The sequence below is a fragment of the Pelobates fuscus genome, chromosome 7 (assembly GCF_036172605.1).
Source record: "Pelobates fuscus isolate aPelFus1 chromosome 7, aPelFus1.pri, whole genome shotgun sequence".
NCBI classification, from domain to species: Eukaryota; Metazoa; Chordata; class Amphibia; order Anura; family Pelobatidae; genus Pelobates; species Pelobates fuscus.
The window spans coordinates 113,335,744-113,353,949 of NC_086323.1; the positions used below are offsets into that span (position 1 = coordinate 113,335,744).

The following is an 18,206-nucleotide window of genomic DNA, read 5'->3' on the forward strand; positions in this document are numbered from 1 at the left end:
TCTGCTGTTATTTACCACTTTGCTGAAAACAGCTACAAATTAAATGTTCTTAGGAAGTAATTTAAAAAGACCAAACTATATGTTGCCACCATTACTTTGGAGACTAAATTATAGCAATAATCAAAGGACCATAAAGACTACGTTGCCATTGTTTGACAATTACCCATGTTCCAAAGGCGCATCATTTATGGACTAGCGACCCCCCCCCCCACACCATCCTACGTCGCTTAAGAGGTTATCACCCCTTCAGACACTTACATGAATCCAGCGCCGATGTCCCTTGGCAATGGGTCAGGCTACACCACGCTCCTCCCCTGCCGTCAGCCGGCGGGAGAGACCTAATGCGCAGCAATGGCCGCGCACGCGCAATACAACTCCCCATAGGAAGCATTATTCAATGCTTCCCTATAGGGACTCTGGCGACACTGGAGGTCCTCATGCAAAGCATGGTGTCTGGGTGCCTACAGTGTCCCTTGAAGTCAGCGAGTTTGTTTACTGATGAAAAAATGGTTTCTAATTCCTGCCTCGGAAATTAAAGAATATCTGTCAGTCAAGAGAAATTTACAGTAATCAATATTGCAAAACCTGTTGTATTTGTTGAATATGAAATAAAATAAATTAAAAAAAATAACGTGTGGCTATAATGGAAGAAAAAGTGAACTGAAAGCCAAACAGGGGCAAGGCAAATAGATAAGGTATGGTCTACATAGTAAGAATCATAAATAGAGAGTGGTATCAAATAGGCAAAGGGGGTAGAGTTTGGATCCCTTCTACTGTGTTAATACACAATCTTTCACAAAGTGAACAATGAGTTCTGGTCAGTTAAAATAAAATCTTAAAAAAGTATATACTGCTATTTCACCGCTGTCAGACTAATGTAAAATAACTGATTTTATATATTAAAAAAACAACAGCTTTCAAAACCCATGTGGCACTTTGAGATTTTTAAATAGCGATGCCATGGAAGAGATGTGTAAATCATGCACCTAGCAACATTTTACTGGTCTAAATCTTTTTTTGGACCCACTAGGCCTCAAATTTGAAACCAGACACTTTTGTGCATGATACAAGAAGCAAAGATTTTGCAGTGCCACTTTAAGATAGTCTGTATTATTTTTAACCAACTGCGCTTTCCAGATCAAGGGAGAAGCAAATGGCACACGTCATTCATGTACGAGTGTCTCTCTCCATTTTTAGAAGTGTTCTATATTCTGAAGAATTACTTGTACTTTTGAAGAATTATGGACAGTGCGTACAACAACTTTGAATGGGAGAACAGGGACTAGCAAAGAGATACTGGAAGTACCTGGTTTAGTGTCACTCATTAAATATTGAATATACAGACTTAAGGCTCTGATGCAAACGTAAAATGCTACCTCCCCCCATACACCTTTTGTTATATTTTTTTCCTAAATGCACTGTTAGCAATAAAGTTTTTTTTGTTTTGTTTTTTTTATCAGCTTTGTAATTGATGCAGACATTGGGAACAATTAGTGGGGGGTAGATCTTTCTAATTATGGTCTGCAGAGAACTTTTAGTCTAAACTATATATTTTTGTATTTAAATCTATTAAAAAAAAAAAAACACCTGAACTTTTTTTCTAATAACAAAGCCCAGAGGCAGGTTTTTGTAATTGCTGAGTAAATTCCTCTTAGTTGACAGATCTTTTAATTAGTTATCTAATAATTGAAGGTACACTCTGGGGACCATAGTAACCTCATGGGAATTAAGTTGTTATGGTGCCAAGAGATACCTGGCTACTGCTTACACTTCAATCCAGTATTCAGCACCCAATTGCATCTGTCCTTCCTCTGCTCAGATTTTTGAATGGGAAGCCTTAGTTAAGGGGTGCTATATATTGGCTGAAAGTGTCAGCTAGACTTTACTAGACCGTAGTTATATAATTGAAATAGAGGGAAGCCAATACAACACATGCGCAACAGTTAGCTCTCATCGATTTTAAGTGGACAAGTAATGTGCATTGACTGTAGTGGACACACTACTGTAAACTTACTACAACTTAAAAAAAAACAAAAAACAAAAAAACACATTAGCAAGCTAAAAAGATCTTGGGTACACTTTCCAAAACAGATTTGTGTATCTTGTATCTAGTAAATGTAGTGTAGTGTCCCTATAAGGAACACAGAGGCCTCTACACGCTTATTCTCAATTCAAACATTTTTGTTGCTAAATATCAGCTACAATGCTGGGCACACAACCTAGGTCTCTGGTGTGTGCTTATTAAATATGAGTAATCTAGGAATAAAGGTTTAATTAACATCACTAGTTATAATCCTAATAAGATCCCTATTATTTTGCATCAGAACTCTACTGTTTAATTCTGTCATTGCATGGAATTTGGAGAGGCCTGTGGAGGAGAAAAAAAAGAACCAAACACAAAACCAAGCAGTTCAGCAGAGAGATGGCGCTCCACAGCCATGTGAACACTGCAGATTAATTGGGAGATCTCAAAGGCATAACCGTGTTAGAATAAGCAACTGGCACAATTGAAAAAAAAATGGCAGCAGGGCTTATAACAGTATATGAACCTGCAACAAAGTTACTGAACCGAAGACTACTAGAGCTCTCCTCTATTAACCCTGTGCATACAGGTGTCGCAAGTACATTACATAATTATTAGAAAATTGAACTATCTTTCAAGCCTTTGGGAATAATAATAATAAAAAAAAAATTTATAAATAGTGATACTCCTTTTGTCAAGCTACAGATGATATTCTGCTTGTTCTTCCATAGAGAGTCCATTGGATTGCCATCAGGTTGTCTATGACATCTTCACCTGAATCAGAACTCGTCATCAGAGCTCAGAAGCAGGGTTTTCTCTGTGTCTCGGGCCCCTGAGAGACTCTGTGAACGGGAGATAATCTGCCCATTGCGCCAGGTTGTGCCCTGCTCCAAAGTGGATTGCTGTGTGTACTGCTGGTAGGCTGGAGAGAAGTTATGGATTGCGTCTTGTACAATGTCATGAGGATTCATGGTCTCCTTCAGGCTGCTCGAAATGCTTTTCATGGGTGCGCAACGACCTGTAAAAGAATAAAAAATAAAATTAAAATGCAATTTAATTTGCCAATACCTAAATTCGGAGACCCCTGCAGCAACAAAAATAATTCTAGTTGTAGTTAATGCTCATCTTAACATTTTACAGGGATATTTCCCAATGTAGTGAAAAACTGACTGGGCTATTCCTCACAACATGTCATGATTCCCTTTAATTCCAGAAGTTTAGTCCTTAGGGGGTTAAATGATCTGTGTTAACAGTTTTATTCATAGTCCTTTAATTTTGTCAAGTCAAAATGTAAAATCTGTTAAAAAGTACTTTTCGATATAGCTTCATAAAAGTAAATTTTTTATGACTTTTTCATGAAATGTGTAACATACCAAGACATGCAAGTAATCATGTTCAAGGAATAGTCTAGGCACCACAACATACAGTTTTGAGTGGTTACACCAAAACTGTGGGTCCCCCGGGCACCTGCAAGCTAGTCCCACACACTGGGATTTATAATGTGGAGTTGAACTTGTATATTAGTTTTATATACATTTTATATTATTTCACCCATATAGAACAGATTGAGTGCATCAGCTGACACGCTCAACCAATCAATTCCATCCATGTGCGGATGAAATTAATTTTGCTAATACAGAAAAGGAACCTCTGTACAGGCAATTCCAAAAAGCAGGGCCTGGCTGTTAGTTCTTTGGGCACAAGACCCAAAATAACCCACAATGGGAGACAGTGCCTGCAGCCTAACATCACCATAACAACAGCATGTAGAGCTGATGGTACTTAAACTGCCCCTTTAAGCACGTACACTCCTTCTTGACAAACATGCTCACCATATAAAAAAAAAAAATCATGTTTTATTATTATGTGTATGCAGTGCAAAATTATATATATATTTTTTTGTTTTGTTTTGTTAAATACTAGTATGCCTTTAAAAATCTTATGGATATTTGGCATCTTACGTCAATACACTTGTAAATATTATTGCAGATATTGATCAGCCAGGGAAAAACAAAAAGGTGTTGCAGAGACAGAGCTGTACCTACCATAAGGCCCGTAAGTTGGAACTGCTGCAGCATAGAACCAGGGCAAAAAGCAAGAGATTAAAAAGAGAGAGAGAGGACAGATAAGGAAACACTGAGAAAGATTACATAGTGACATGTATCAGGTGACATGAGATTGCACACATCAGATGAGGCTCATATGTTGATGAGTCAAGTATGGTATGAGCCAGCCATCATCACAAGGGCCACATGTTCTCCCCACCCTCCCAGTACACTCCCTATCGTGACTCAGCACATTGTCAATCCTACCACATGTCTCTAAAAGCTGGATACAGAGAACTTGGAGCACAACAAATTGAAAAAAATAAAAAACTGCCTTTTAGGTTGCATTCATTACACTGAAATCATCCACTATAGATAACCTTATTTAAGGTTTATTTCCAGTTTGGCCCAAGTGATATTCCAGTCATATCATATATGTTGCAATAAGGTTGGGATTGTGCATTGCACAAAATTATTATTTTTACTTTCACATGGCACCAGTAGCAAGCTATATTTGCTGTAAATACAAAAGTCACTAAAACCTTAGCACCGCCCCCATTTGTCTTCCCCTTAAAAAAAAAAAAGACTCTGAAACATACATTTTCTATATTGAAGAACTGGCAGGGTGTTTCGAGCTGCAAGATGATAGATAGATGTCTGCTTCCAGTTACTTGTATTAGTGCTTCTCATTTTTTTCCCCCCATGATTGAGGACGGCAAAAATAAAATATATAGGTCTGGTGATCTGTACAGCAGAAATGGTATGAGCTGCAGAGATCCCAATGAGAGGTGAATGACTGGTTGAGGCGTCTCAGCAAAGTAATGGCCTCAGAAAACATTGTGCATTGTGTGGACTTAAAAGATTTGGTGCAAAAAAGCAATAGTTAAAGTAAATTATTTTATTTTTTTATTCTTTATAAAAAGGAAAGGGATGCACTTGACTAGATAAGACTTTTGCTTATAAGCAATTTTTATCAGTGACCACAAGGTGTCAGAATTTCTCAAAGACTAAGTGTACATGCACTGTATACCATGAACAGATATCTATGTAAAGTTCAAAACATATGCTTTTGGCCTGTAAGAAAAATGCACGAAATGTAAAAAAATGGAAACATAGCATTTTATCTCCAGCTACAGAGCTTCGATGTTACAATCAAAAACATGCATGCTTTATTCGTTAGTCACTCACCAATTCCTGCTCTGAAAGAAATTTTTTTTTTTCAACATGTAATTAAGGGAGGGTACTCTTAATTGGTCTATAGTACCCATTTCATGAATGCATTTCAAAACAAAACAAACAAACATAGGGTACATGTGTAAGGAAAGATTGCACAATATATAAGAAGATATAAGGACTGGGACTCTTTTCCTGCGTTTTGTAAAGTTGTAAAAGATGTAAGCCATGTCTTTCTTAATTTCTGTTCACTTTTAAAGATGGGCCTTTAAGATAAAATTAGATATGATAACTTGGACCAGTGTATGCTACCCTAAAGACTTCACACGATGCAAAGACAACCTTTAGTTCAATGTGAGATGGAAAAAAATAAATTAAAAATTCAGATTAGTTTCATTACAGTTTTAAAAACCCAATTTGAAGAAGTTGAATAAAATACCTTACCGTGGGCAATACAGGGTGGTATTTTGGTAAGCCTGCATACAGAGAACAAATCCAGAAGGTAACTTGATTCTAGACAAGTGAAATCTAGATATATAGCACAGGTGAAACGGTCAGAACACTAGACAAAGACCGATATCCTTGAGGTTCACCTGGTGAGAATTTGCAAGGCTGGTGACAGCAGAAGGCCAACGACAAAGTGTTTAATGAATAAATCACTGGCTGCTTGCAGCTAGAAATTCGGCTCAATTACTCTCATGGAAACCTTATGCCATGTGTGAGATGGTAGCCCTTAGCAAACAGCAGCCTAAAAAAAAAAAAAAACCTAAAACTAAAACATATGAACTTCAAAAACCCAGAGTTTTTACTATAGATCCACATTTGAAATGCTTATATCCGTTAACAAGAAGTGTCAAACACTGTTCTCAAGGGCTGAAATGGGCCAAAGTTTATTATTCACTAAACACAAAATTAAAGGTATTGCATCGCAATTTTATAAGAGTCATTCTGACAACCGATTGTAAAAAATTAGATGAGGTGGCTTTTGCGGTGTGTAGCCTTCCTCTATGGTTGTTGCTGGAAATGTTTGATATGTATATCGCTTTTAGAACACATTTAATTGACTGTTTTTCTGGTTAACAATACGGTTCCATTTGGGACTGTCATAGACGTGCAATATTGTATCTGATACTACTGTGTATGCTTAACATCTGACACACATTGCTAAAGTATCCATACTAGTGTGAGGATATTCTCATGTGTTTATTAGGATTTTAAATAATTCTAATGCAGATTTATATTTTTTATTACACTTTATAGAGATTGTCCCTCGATAGTAGGTACTTTTTGAACCTCATAGGGAAACTGGATTTCCCTCTGTTGAGCATTGTATCTATTGCAACTATTTTTAGTCGATATAAAAATACATAAGCATATCTAAATCCATCATTTGTAGTGGCCACCGTTATCTAATATTACTTTAGTTGTCCATAGCTATGCTCATGATGAAGTAAAAAGTCTGCATTTTCAAAAAAAAGTTTATTACAAGAAATTTAGGTTAATTAATTAAATGCATATAAACAAAGTATTTTGGAAAATAGTGCAATTCTTCCACTGAGAGCAATGTTACATGCAAGAGACCCCAACAGCACAAGTAGCTTGGGTAAGTTATGTAATGGGAGTGATCTGTACTGACCTTGGGCATCCAGCCGTTTGTCCATGTAAACTTTGTATGTAAATGCATAACGCAGAGCTATAGCAGCAAAGAACATCTCCACACAAATGATGAAATTCTGATACCCAGCGGCCACAGTCCCCTCCCCTACTGTCACCTCAGCAGAGTTAATTTTGGGGATGGCTCCACACTTTTCCAGTATGGCCAAAAGCAGCCCTGAAAGGAGAACAAAGCAGGGAATCACTCAGCATCTTTCTAGATTAATTTAAACCTTACAAAACATTTTACTCTAAGGACATTTTGTTCTGTTATCCTAGAAGTACACATTGGTCAAACTAACACCGTTTAAACATTCTGGAATCTTCCATTTACTTATTATGTTAAAAATACTTGTAGTGATATCACTAATGATCTTCTAATATGAGTCATGACCCAAACAGGCCAGGAGACCGCTTTGACTCAAGCACTATTGTCATTTCGATGAAAGTCAGAAAAAAATAATGTATTGATTCCAGACTAGTGCCATTCATTTTTCAAATGCCAGTTCTAATGCGGTTTGAATCAGTAAATACAGAATGCACCATGAGCCAAAACCATCTCTGAATATGCATCTCACCTTGCCAGAAAGAAAGGAAAATGACCGACTTCACCATAAAGAACTTGAGTACGGGGCTGTAGGGGCTGAGTAATTCACGTGTAGCAAAGTAGAATAAGAAAAGTGCATATAACGCAAGGCTAACGGAAATGTTGTAAATAATTGTCACATACAGATATCCACTGGCCACGCTGGAATAAAATAGACATACATGATCATTTTAACACTGGACTGCAGTTAACAGTCTGTTTACCTAAAACCCACTATTTATTACTGGTGAACATCTGCTTACAGAATGTGACTAAATGTGTATCGGCTATGTGATTGTCTCTACACTTATAAGGATATCCATTTTTCTTTTTTTAATAAAAAGGTTTACGTTTATTGAAGACTAAACTATGTAAATATATACCTATATATAGATTTTTTTCCCCCCTAAGTAAAAAATATTCAAAAGTGCAGGTAGGCTGCATCTAAAAGGTAGTACAGGGAGGAAAACAAAAAACAAAACACCTTTACACCTATACTCATATGTCAGACAATGTTGTCTTTGAAGCTACAAACATAATGTAGCCCATAAAGCAGCACAGCTTAGTGGAATAGGGTCTTGACAGAGCTAGGAGGCAGACATTCATAGTTAGTGTGTTTGGATTGGCTAGTTATCTGGGATGTGCAGGCTGATACATATAGGGCAGCCAGCTTAAATTTTTCCCATTCAAATGCTTTCTCAAAGACCTTGTTGTTGTCCCTCCCACCCTCCCTGATTTTGTGTTCGGTTTGGAGTTATCCTTTGTCTGGTCACAGTGCTGTGGGGATGGATAGGGGTGTTATGGGTTATAAGGGATTGATTAATTATTTGTTTTAAAAGTTGGTATGGTAGGTTTCGAGTTGGTCAGTGGCTCAGAACCTGGGGTGTAGTGGTATTCCGGTATACCCCTACATTGGATCATTTGGGCAAGTTGTTTGCTCTTTATTATGTTTCATGATGTTTTTTATGTTGTTATATTGTTATAGTGCTCTGGTAATTTTAGGGGTCATTGTAATGTTGTGGGGGTTAGTTATATACTGTCATAGGGTTTACCTGACAATTACTTTTTGTATTAAAAATAGATATTATATTAAATTAAAAGCTGTGGACAGAATTTTACCCAACATCTTGGTGTCTGTGCATTATTGGGTATGTATGTTTTTTTTTTATTCTTAATGCCCAAGGGTACGATGAGGCACCTGTCATGTAATGTGCTGTAGACTATGTTAAAAAAAAAAAAAAAAAAAATAAGAATCCAGGATTAATTTCTATCTGAGTCATGAGATGATATACTTACTTGAAATCCCCATCTCTGTACTTCCCAAAGGCTTGAAGTATAACGGTTATAACTGCCATTAAAGGTTTCACCACACAAAACTGCAGTGTAGCCTGTGATGAAAAAAAATGTAATAAATAAAAAACCAGGAAGCAGAAAATCTGCCCTATCATGTCTGTAATCAAATCTTTATACAGCTGCACACCAAAGTGAAAATGTAAAACATTTTTTAAAAAAAATAAAGATTTAAAAAGACAATTTATAACCCAGGTAAGAATTCAGGTCTATGTACCCTGGGATTCTAATGTTTACAAATAATTGGATGGCCAGGATAAAAGAAGATCCCCAGATGTCGCAGAATTACAACTCATGTATTTCAACATCTGGAGATATACCTTTCGGCCTTTTTGTTTAGTCTGTCCCAGATAGTTCTAGTGCAGCATAAGTTTTTAAAAGCTTCAAAATTATTTCTCAAATTGAATACATTTATTTTATTTAAAAGAAAGAAAAAAAGGTTCCAAGATGTCTAAGTTAAACACACCTGCTTACAAAAGCGTAGAAAGCCAATGGAATAGGTCTTTCCCCAGAGACAGCATGTCCCATACATACAGCTGGACCTAAAGTATACAATAAAAAAAATAGTTAACATAAATGGTAAAACAAAATGTGTCATATGTAAGTAATCCCCTTCCAATTTACCAACATCAACATTTCTGCCTCTGTCAAATTTATGGATTGCAGAGAATTATATTGTTTATTTGGCTGATACTTTTTAACAATAATGCTGCTAGTGCTACTGAAGATTAAAACATTGTGTACATATAACTTTAGTTTTTCTTTCATAAGTATGGGGCTGATGAGATATATAGGAAGTAGTAACAAAATTAGCACAACTGTGATACAGTCTGAACCTACAAAGTAATCAAATGGTTACTAGCAAAAAATGTAAAAACATTTATTTAAAAAAGCACAATGTTGTCATATTGCGGGGGGGGGGGGGGGGGGGGGGGGGGGGGGGATTGCCTTTATATATGATGTCTTGCTCTAAAAATAATTGTGGGTCTATTTACATGGTTACTGTACTAGACAAAATACCTAGCCACTAGGTAAATCGCCAGATGCTATAGAATGGTATGCAGAGGTGTTTCTGCCAGTACGCTAGCCATAGGTCTGTACTTTGCAGTCAGGCTGATTGATGTGCTAGGAGAGAGATTGTCGGGGCAGCATAGTGCAGTTGTATTTTATGTGGGATGGGAATAAGGGGTCGGATGTCAGCCCTGGGCCCCCTGGGTTGGTGGTTCGCTAGCTGCTAGTGTTCTCCATCCTTCTGGTGTTGCAGCTAGAGCCACATGCAACAAGAGCTGGCAGGAGGATATGTCATACAGGACTGGGCATAGGAGTTAGGTAACCTGGACTGGGAATGGGTGAAGGGGCATTGAATGCCAACGGCACTGGCTAGAATGGATTGAATGGTAGAAAGCTTAGTGAATGCTCAGGGTACTAACTGAGATTGTGGGAGTCGGAGAAGGGGCATTTGACAATTTTACATAAGTTAATGTTCAGAACTTTGTCTGGGATGTATGAAATGGGAAAAAGGACAGCAAAATGTGAGTGGATGTTAACGGCAGTTGCTATGGCTGAAGGAAAGGGAGATGGGGCAGTGAATATAACTGAAGGCTCAGAGCACTTACTTGGAAAGGGGCAGTGGATATGATGTAATGCTTAGGATACTGACTGGAAGAAGAGAGAGGATGTGATTGAATGCTCAGGGCATTGGCTGTGATGTAGAGAATAGGAAAAGGGTCAGTAAAATGTGAGTGAATACATATAGAAGTTGCTGTGACAGGATGAATGGGAGAAGGGACAGAGGATGTGATTGAGTGTTTAGGGCACTGACTGGGAAATGGGGCAGTGGATGTGATTGAATACTCAGGGCACCAACTGTGAGAAGAGGCAGTGGAGGTGAGTAAATGCTTACCTTGAGATAAATACGTTGTTTTTGATCTGAAGTGTTGTCATCACTGCTATAGAACAGCCTTTTTACCACCCATGTCTGCCTAATACATTGTTCAGTCCTCTAGCAGAGACATTATCACACTGAGCAAAATTATAAACACAACACTTTTTTTTATGCACCCATTTTCCATGAGCTGAACTCAAAAAACTAAGACTTTTGCTTTGTACACAAAAGGCCTATTTCCCTCAAATATTGTTCACAAATCTGTCTAAATCTGTGTTAGTGAGCACTTCTTATTTGCCGAGATAATCCACCCACCTCGCAGGTGTGGCATATCAAGATGCTGATTAGACAGCATGATTATTGCAAAGGTGTGCCTTATGCTGGCCACAATAAAAGGCCTCTCTAAAATGTGCAGTTTTATCACACAGCACAATGCCACAGATGTTGCAAATTTTGAGGGAGCGTGCAATTGGCATGCTGACCGCAGGAATGTCCACCATAAAAAAAAAAAAAAAGACAAAGACATATTAATCTACCAAGAAGTATAGTTTATATGGATGTGATCAATTACCGCATTGTATAAATAAAATCACACTTTACTTCTGTACATTTATTCAGAACAAAAACTCACTCAATGGTCTTCCCTCTGATTTCAGTCATGATATTACTCTCTCCACCAAGGTATTCGTAACAAAGGCTTAAGAAGTTGTAGATGACAAAAGCTGTAGAGCACAAAAGACAAAATTACATTTTAAGACTTGCTGACAAGGTTACAGTTGCTTGAGACCACCATTGGAAAAACAAAACAAAAACATAAGCAAAGATGGGCACATCTGCATGTGGTTCATTTAGAAGAATTACTTGTATGCTCTGTTCCTATTTTAATACGCTGTCTAATAAATTCTATGCTGGTTGGACTTCGTAAAGGTTATTATGAAATATGGACGTTATACTGCAAATGTATCTACACACAATAAACAGCTTACCTTAAAGGGTTGCTCCAAGCACCATAACCACTTAATTTCAACAACTTATTTGACATGGTCATGGTGCCTGGAGTCTAAAGGTTTTCAATATGAAAAACTGCACACGAGAATAGCTTATATTGTTGTCAGAGGTGTAACCTCCAGCAGTGACATTAGTATATTGGTAAAAATACAAATGTATGCTGGCATTCAAATCTTTAACTGGGTGCAGGTATCGAGGTTACCCACCTATAATAACTTCAGACGAAATATACACTGAATAAAATCAAAGAAAGTTCTAATTCAGGTTCTGTACAAGGTAATTCATTAGTGCATCACTTCAATCAATACTACAATCTAGAAAAGGAAATTAATATAATGTTCAGCAATATTTACAAATAAATCCAAAAACATATTTTGTACACTAATTATAGCAACAAACAAAATTCATATGCAAAAAAAAGTGTCCCTCCAATGTCTGATGAAGAAATTTATTGAAATAATTCATTCAAAAAATACATTGAAAAAGTTTGTTGAAAAACATATGTCCTGTATCCTGTCTGCATAAAAAAAAAAAAAAAAAAAAAAATCACTGTTAAGTAGATATGCTGAGATACCTCCTATCACAGTCCACACTATAATTGCAAAATAGTGTATTACAGACTTGCAATACTAGCACATTATGCATGTGTGAGAGTACAGCACTGAAGTGGATGAAGCACCAGTAGCTGAAGATCAAAGACTGTGGCACCCGTAGGGTCTTTATCAAGTATGTATAACTCACCTGTACTGCACTGCCAGGCCACTGCACTCCAAGCGGCAATGTCACCATAGGAGGTCAGTAAAATATGCAAAGACCCCAGAAGGTGACAGAGCCACTTTAACAGTGTTCTATTACTTTATAAAGCTCTTAATTTGCACATTACATGTAAGATAGCTAGAAGTGTCTTGTTCTGGACTGCTTTGTGCAACTGCATAAACTGAAAGACAATGTTTCTTTATGGGTAGCATTGCTGACAGTGCAGCGACTGCCATTCACGTTTTCGTTTTCCCAATGCTTCTTTGGGAGAAGTACTGGACTGGTTGAACGAACATCACTAGAGATTATTTTCTGACTACAGAACAGAACTACGTCACGGGACTTTCTTGTCCCTGGATTACAGCTATGTTAACTCTATGTTTACAGGAAAGGAGGGTCTAGTATACCTCACAACACTTCAGCGTTATAAACAAGCATCTTTCCTTGAATGTTTGCGTAGACAGATAGCTATATAGACAGAGATGGGCAGTCTACTAATTACAATTCTATGATTTTATTAATGACACGGAGGCTCCTATTCTTTATTTTCCCTCAGCATTGAGGAAAAAATATATAAACTTGAATGCAATATAAATAAAAAGAATAAACATACGAATCTGCCTAGGAACAGGGCAGCCAATCAGAATACAGGAAACAGTCTATAAAAGGTCCGAGCTAGCATTCCATTTCTCTTTCTTTGCTGTTCCCTCAGACCAGCTAGTATATTCAGTTTCATTCTGTTGATTTATGGTTTTGATTAGTGTCTTTAGTCTTTTCTATGCCTAAATGTCCCCCCAGTATATGGCTGTGTGCACGATTTAGGACTGTATGTCTGAAGGGCTTAGGAACAAGTAGTTGCTTTACAACATCCATCCCCTTTTTCTCTACTCTATATATCAAATCATTCTGTACCTCAAAGTAAGGAAAAGGGGCTCTATCTAGTTGTACTGGATCATCAGTAGAAACCTGGATATTTTTACGGGCCTCTGCAAGAGTGGGGTCTTCCCATTGTGCTTTCCTGAAGTTAACAGGACTGACTTCTAATTCAGGGAAGTTAAGGCCTTGATCCTGATCATTATCGGACTCCTGACTATCGTGGCCCGGGTCATCTCCTATTAAAGTTGGCCTGTGACTTGAGGCTTCAGCCTTCTCTGGTCTTATGCCTAGTCCTTCCCATTCTATGTCGGAAAAAGGGAACACATTTCCAGAATCATCATCATTTGCTATACAATCATGAGCTATTTTTCTTGGAGACCCCCACAAGTCTAAAAATTGGGGGAAATCCCTTCCCAACACCACATCATAAGCCAATGTATCCCCCACCCCCACTCTATGATTAACTGTACCAAAAAGGCTTTCAAATTTTAGCAAAACTGTAGGATATTCACGTTTGTCACCATGAACAAATTATACCAATTTTCTGAAATGCATCAATATCGTGTTCAGGTACAAGGCATTTTGTTATCAATGTCGCCATACTTCCGGAGTCTAATAGAGCTCTAACCGCTTTGCCATTCACCCTTATGGAACATATCTGCGGATTGTGACTACCGTTGGCAACAGCAGATTCCATATAATTCAGCAAACAAGACAATTGTACATCCTGATTAATCATATTGCATTGCATAGGTTCATTAATCAAGGGACAGTCTCTAGCTTTATGTCCAGGTTCATTACACCGGAAACATTTAATATTATCAACTGTCCCCCACCTAGACCCTTTTCCAGGATTAACATTTCTAGTAAAGGCGTATGGGGTCTCTGAGAATATGTCTCTTGTTCCTCTGTGTCTCTTAAACCTTGAAAAATCTTACCAGGTCTTTCCGCAGCTGGAGTCTTAACTCTCTGCATAGACTTTGTGTTGCTAAGCCACTGTCTGTCATCCGCAGCAACATATCTTTCCACCAAACCAATTAACTCATCGGCTGATTGTGGATCACTCTGACTGACCCATCGACGCAGTGAAGCAGACAAGCCCCGCAGGAATCTGTCCATTACAAGAAGTTCCATGATGTGGCTGGCTGTATTTATTTCTGGTTGTAACCACTTTCTAGCAAGATGTATCAAGTCAAACATCTGGGAGCGGATAGGTTTCTCTTGATTGAAAGTCCAGGCATGAAATCTTTGGGCACGAACTGCCATAGTCACACCAAGTCGTGCAAGGATCTCAGCCTTCAGTTTGGAGTAGACCCGTGCCTGTGCTGGTTCCAGGTCATAGAAAGCCTTCTGGGGTTCTCCAATAAGAAAAGGTGCCAGTATGCTTGCCCACTCACTCACCAGCCACTCTTCTCTCTCAGCTGTCCTCTCAAAAGCCTGCAGGTATGCTTCCACATCATCTGTAGGTGTCATCTTCTGCAGGTAACGGCTGGCTCTGATCATCTTAACCTCGGACTGCGTCCCATCCGAGACTCTGGTAAGTCCCTTGGTCAAAGCCTGTATCTCCTTCTGTATCATACTGGTGGCCTGATGTTGCTCCTCCCTGAGCAGGCGGTTTGCCTCAGCTTGGGCTGCCATAACCTGCTGGATCATAGCATCTGTGTTGGCCTTTTGCGTAATTACCAGTTGCTGTAGGGCTGTAATATTCTCCTGTTGAGCGGCTGTGGCCTCCTGCTGTACGGCTGTAGCCTTTTGCGGTGCCGCTGTAGTTTGCAACAAAACTTTCACAATTTCCTCCATATTCGTCCAGGCTTGTTTGGTTCCCAGTTAATACCCACAGGCTTCTTCAGTGTGATGTAGAATTATTAAAAACCTGTATTAAACCGGTGTTGAATTTTTGCACTAACTCCATTTTAACCCCATTACCTGACAGATCCTCCATTTTAACTACATTACATGACAGAATTTCCTAACAGCATTTAGTATAATGAATAGAGACTGTATTTTCTAGAAAGACATGACTAACACCGGAATTATTGAGCTCCTGTAACATGCAACAAAGTATAACCAAGGCCATGAGAAAGCTGCACTAATGAAATGTTCTATTCATAAAAAGGACCCTGAATCTGACCACGAGTCTGACATCACTAACTACCCAAAATGACGCCCAAGCCCCCCTTCCCACCGAGTAAGCCTCGTGCTGGGTAAGATGGCACATGAGCCATCTGTCCACACCCGTGTCCAGAATAATGCCACCTCCCGGTGGGAGGGCACCTAGCTAACCACTTAGTTCTTGAGCCAATTAATAATATTGATGGGTGGACATTGACATAACCACTTAACACTTAATCCAATTAATGCTGTTTATTTACTGCTATCTTGATATGCAATGATGATGTAATTTTGCTCTTATAAGGGCTTGCAAGCCTGTTTTTTACCAGATGCCATTACATTTTCTCGAAGTGCTTTTAACCTGAACTCCATGTGTCAGTGTGAACTTACTTCTGCGTATACGCAATTTAATCATCTCAGATTTGGACAGGAACAGATAGACATTTAAACATATTTGTTTATTTCTAAATTAATCTACATCAATTTGGCGCCCAGAACGTGGGGCACCGGGCTATGGCCTCCGGCCGGTAAGCCGTCCTAAGGAAGACGCTGTTGGACGGAGGAATCCGGGGGGAAGGAAAGGAGACTGATCACCTCCCTGTACACGGTAGAGACTACTGCAGAGCCTATCCGGTATGTTCCAGCCCCTTTGATTGACCCGTCCAAGTGTCTGTGACTGCTACCGGGAGGACATCAAAGACAGGTAATATCTTGCCCGGTGTCTTATTGTTGTTACCCACTTGTTTACCTGCATTTAGTCTATCTGTTGCCTGGGTGTGTTTATATTGGTCTGTCTTTAGCTTAAGTACCCGGGTAGAGTGTTTATCTGTGTACCCCTTTTGGGATAAAGGGGGGGGGGGGGGGGTGGACCTGTGGTAGTTTGCCTGGGGTCCTCTGTTTGTCTGTTTACCCCTTTTTGGGATAAAGGGGGGTGGACCTGTGGGTGTGTGCCTGGGGTCCTCTGTTGCCTGTTTACTCCTTTTAGGAGCCACGTGGCTGTGGCTGTAGGGAAAAAGGGGGGTGGACCTGTGGAAGTTTTCCTGGGGGTCTTCTTTGCCTGTTTACCTCTTTTAGGTGCTGGGTAGCTGCAGCAGTAAGGAAAAAGAGGGGGGGGAATCTGTGGAGGGGTGTAGACTCATTGCTTCCTGGGGATTCCCCATGGTGTCACTTTGATAGCCTAGCTAGCCTCATTGTGCACATAGCTCTGCTTGCAGAGAGGTGGTACCCTCCAGCCTCGAGCGCTGAGGCTGGTGGCATTCCAATTTTTATTTGTGGTGCGTGGATTAGGGCAGGCATTGCTGTCTCCATCACCACGGGGTAGTGAGACTTATGAGTGGGTTCATAGGGGCGCTACGAGGGTGAGGATAGTGGTGGCCACACTTAGTGGACTGCTGTAACGAGGGAGGCATATGGATTTCGGGCCGGTGTCAGCTGTTATCCTTGGCCGCTGGTAGTGAGACTTACGAAAGTTGTTCTCCGAGCGGGGACACTACGAGGTTGAGGGAGGTGGCTTTGGTCACATGAGTAAAGGAAAGGGATTACTGTTGAATTTATTTGAACTGTGATGCATGCACTGTATTTCAATTGAATTGTTGTTGTAATTGGGAGTCATTCAAACTCCTGTGTCTGTCTCTACTTTCACTTTACTTTTACTTTTTACTCTACTTCCTGTGTTATTTACACTATCCACTCCTATTTCTCTTGTGAGAGAAGTTATTGGTCACACACTTCTCACCTCGCTCCTAGGCGGAATTAGTGACTAGTCTATGTTTTGGGAAGACGCACTTGGGGGGACCCACCCTTCCGAGTGGCAGTCGAGCATTGTAGACGCTCTGTTTCATTTTCCTTTCCCTATATCTGGGACGCCTTTTATAGGGGGATATGGGACAGGGATTGAGTAAGCCCGGTAAGGGCTGGTTAGTGTGTGATCTAGTTGAAGATAGAGAGGGTGAAGAGATGGTTAAAGGGGTTGAAAAGATTGCTAAAGTGTGTAAAATTGCTGTGCCTTCATGTGGTAGATTGCAGCCAGAAAGCTGGCGTAGATTACTGACAGAGAAGAAAGGCAAGCTTACAGATAATGATTTATTACGTACTGCAGAAGCATGGTATAGAGTAGCAAAAGCTATTCAGCAGGAAGGTTGGGTTGAGGAAGAAATAGATCACAAAGGTGTAAAATTGTTTGTGTATCATAATAATTGTGTTGCTGGGGCATTCCCTCAGCCAGCGCCCCGGGGATGTCCATCCCCAAGGTTCAGTCAGCAATAAGTGACAGCCAGCTGACCATGTTCCCCACTCCCAATCCTCCCAACACCCATCCCGTCATTTCCCCTGTTTGTCCGGTCCTGAATTCTGATGATCATTATTTTCCCCATCATCATCCCTAACATTCCCATCATCCTCATCCATCCCTGCACTACCTTCTCTGCCTAATCCTAACATTTCATCCGCCATTCCTTCCCTACGCTCTCTCTCCGTCAATAATCCTACCCTCCCACTTGCATCCACCCAGTTCTCTAACCCCTCCTCACCCGCTGCTGTCATTCCCACTACACCCGCTCCGGCCCCTCCTACTACACCCACCTCTGCTAATCTCTCTCCGCTCTCTCCCTTTCCCACCCCTCCCACAGCCCAGGTTCCCACCCCTTCAGTTTCATATCCGTATCCCGGATGTCCCACCTCCTTCCCTAATCCCTGCCCAACTAACCCACCCTCCCCAGGTTCCGCCCAAACCCCTACCCA

The 18,206-nt window shown here is 39.8% G+C and overlaps 1 protein-coding gene across 4 annotated transcripts in view; it reads right to left on the reverse strand.

Moving 5' to 3' along the window:
* Positions 1-2,074: 2,074 nt before the first annotated feature.
* Positions 2,075-18,206, reverse strand: part of TMEM184B (transmembrane protein 184B) — an 86,981-nt gene continuing 70,849 nt past the window's right edge. For 2 of the 4 annotated variants that reach the window (XM_063426438.1, XM_063426439.1), the window contains exons 5-11: positions 11,347-11,437; positions 9,297-9,372; positions 8,777-8,868; positions 7,473-7,642; positions 6,878-7,072; positions 4,069-4,092; positions 2,075-3,041 (exon numbers count right to left, since the gene is read on the reverse strand). In XM_063426438.1, the coding sequence (XP_063282508.1) occupies positions 2,803-3,041; positions 4,069-4,092; positions 6,878-7,072; positions 7,473-7,642; positions 8,777-8,868; positions 9,297-9,372; positions 11,347-11,437 (887 nt within the window). In that variant the 3' untranslated portion in view covers positions 2,075-2,802. Of the gene's footprint in view, positions 3,042-4,068; positions 4,093-5,685; positions 5,718-6,877; positions 7,073-7,472; positions 7,643-8,776; positions 8,869-9,296; positions 9,373-11,346; positions 11,438-18,206 lie in introns of all 4 variants that reach the window. The other 2 variants (XM_063426441.1, XM_063426440.1) reach the window with 2 other exon arrangements.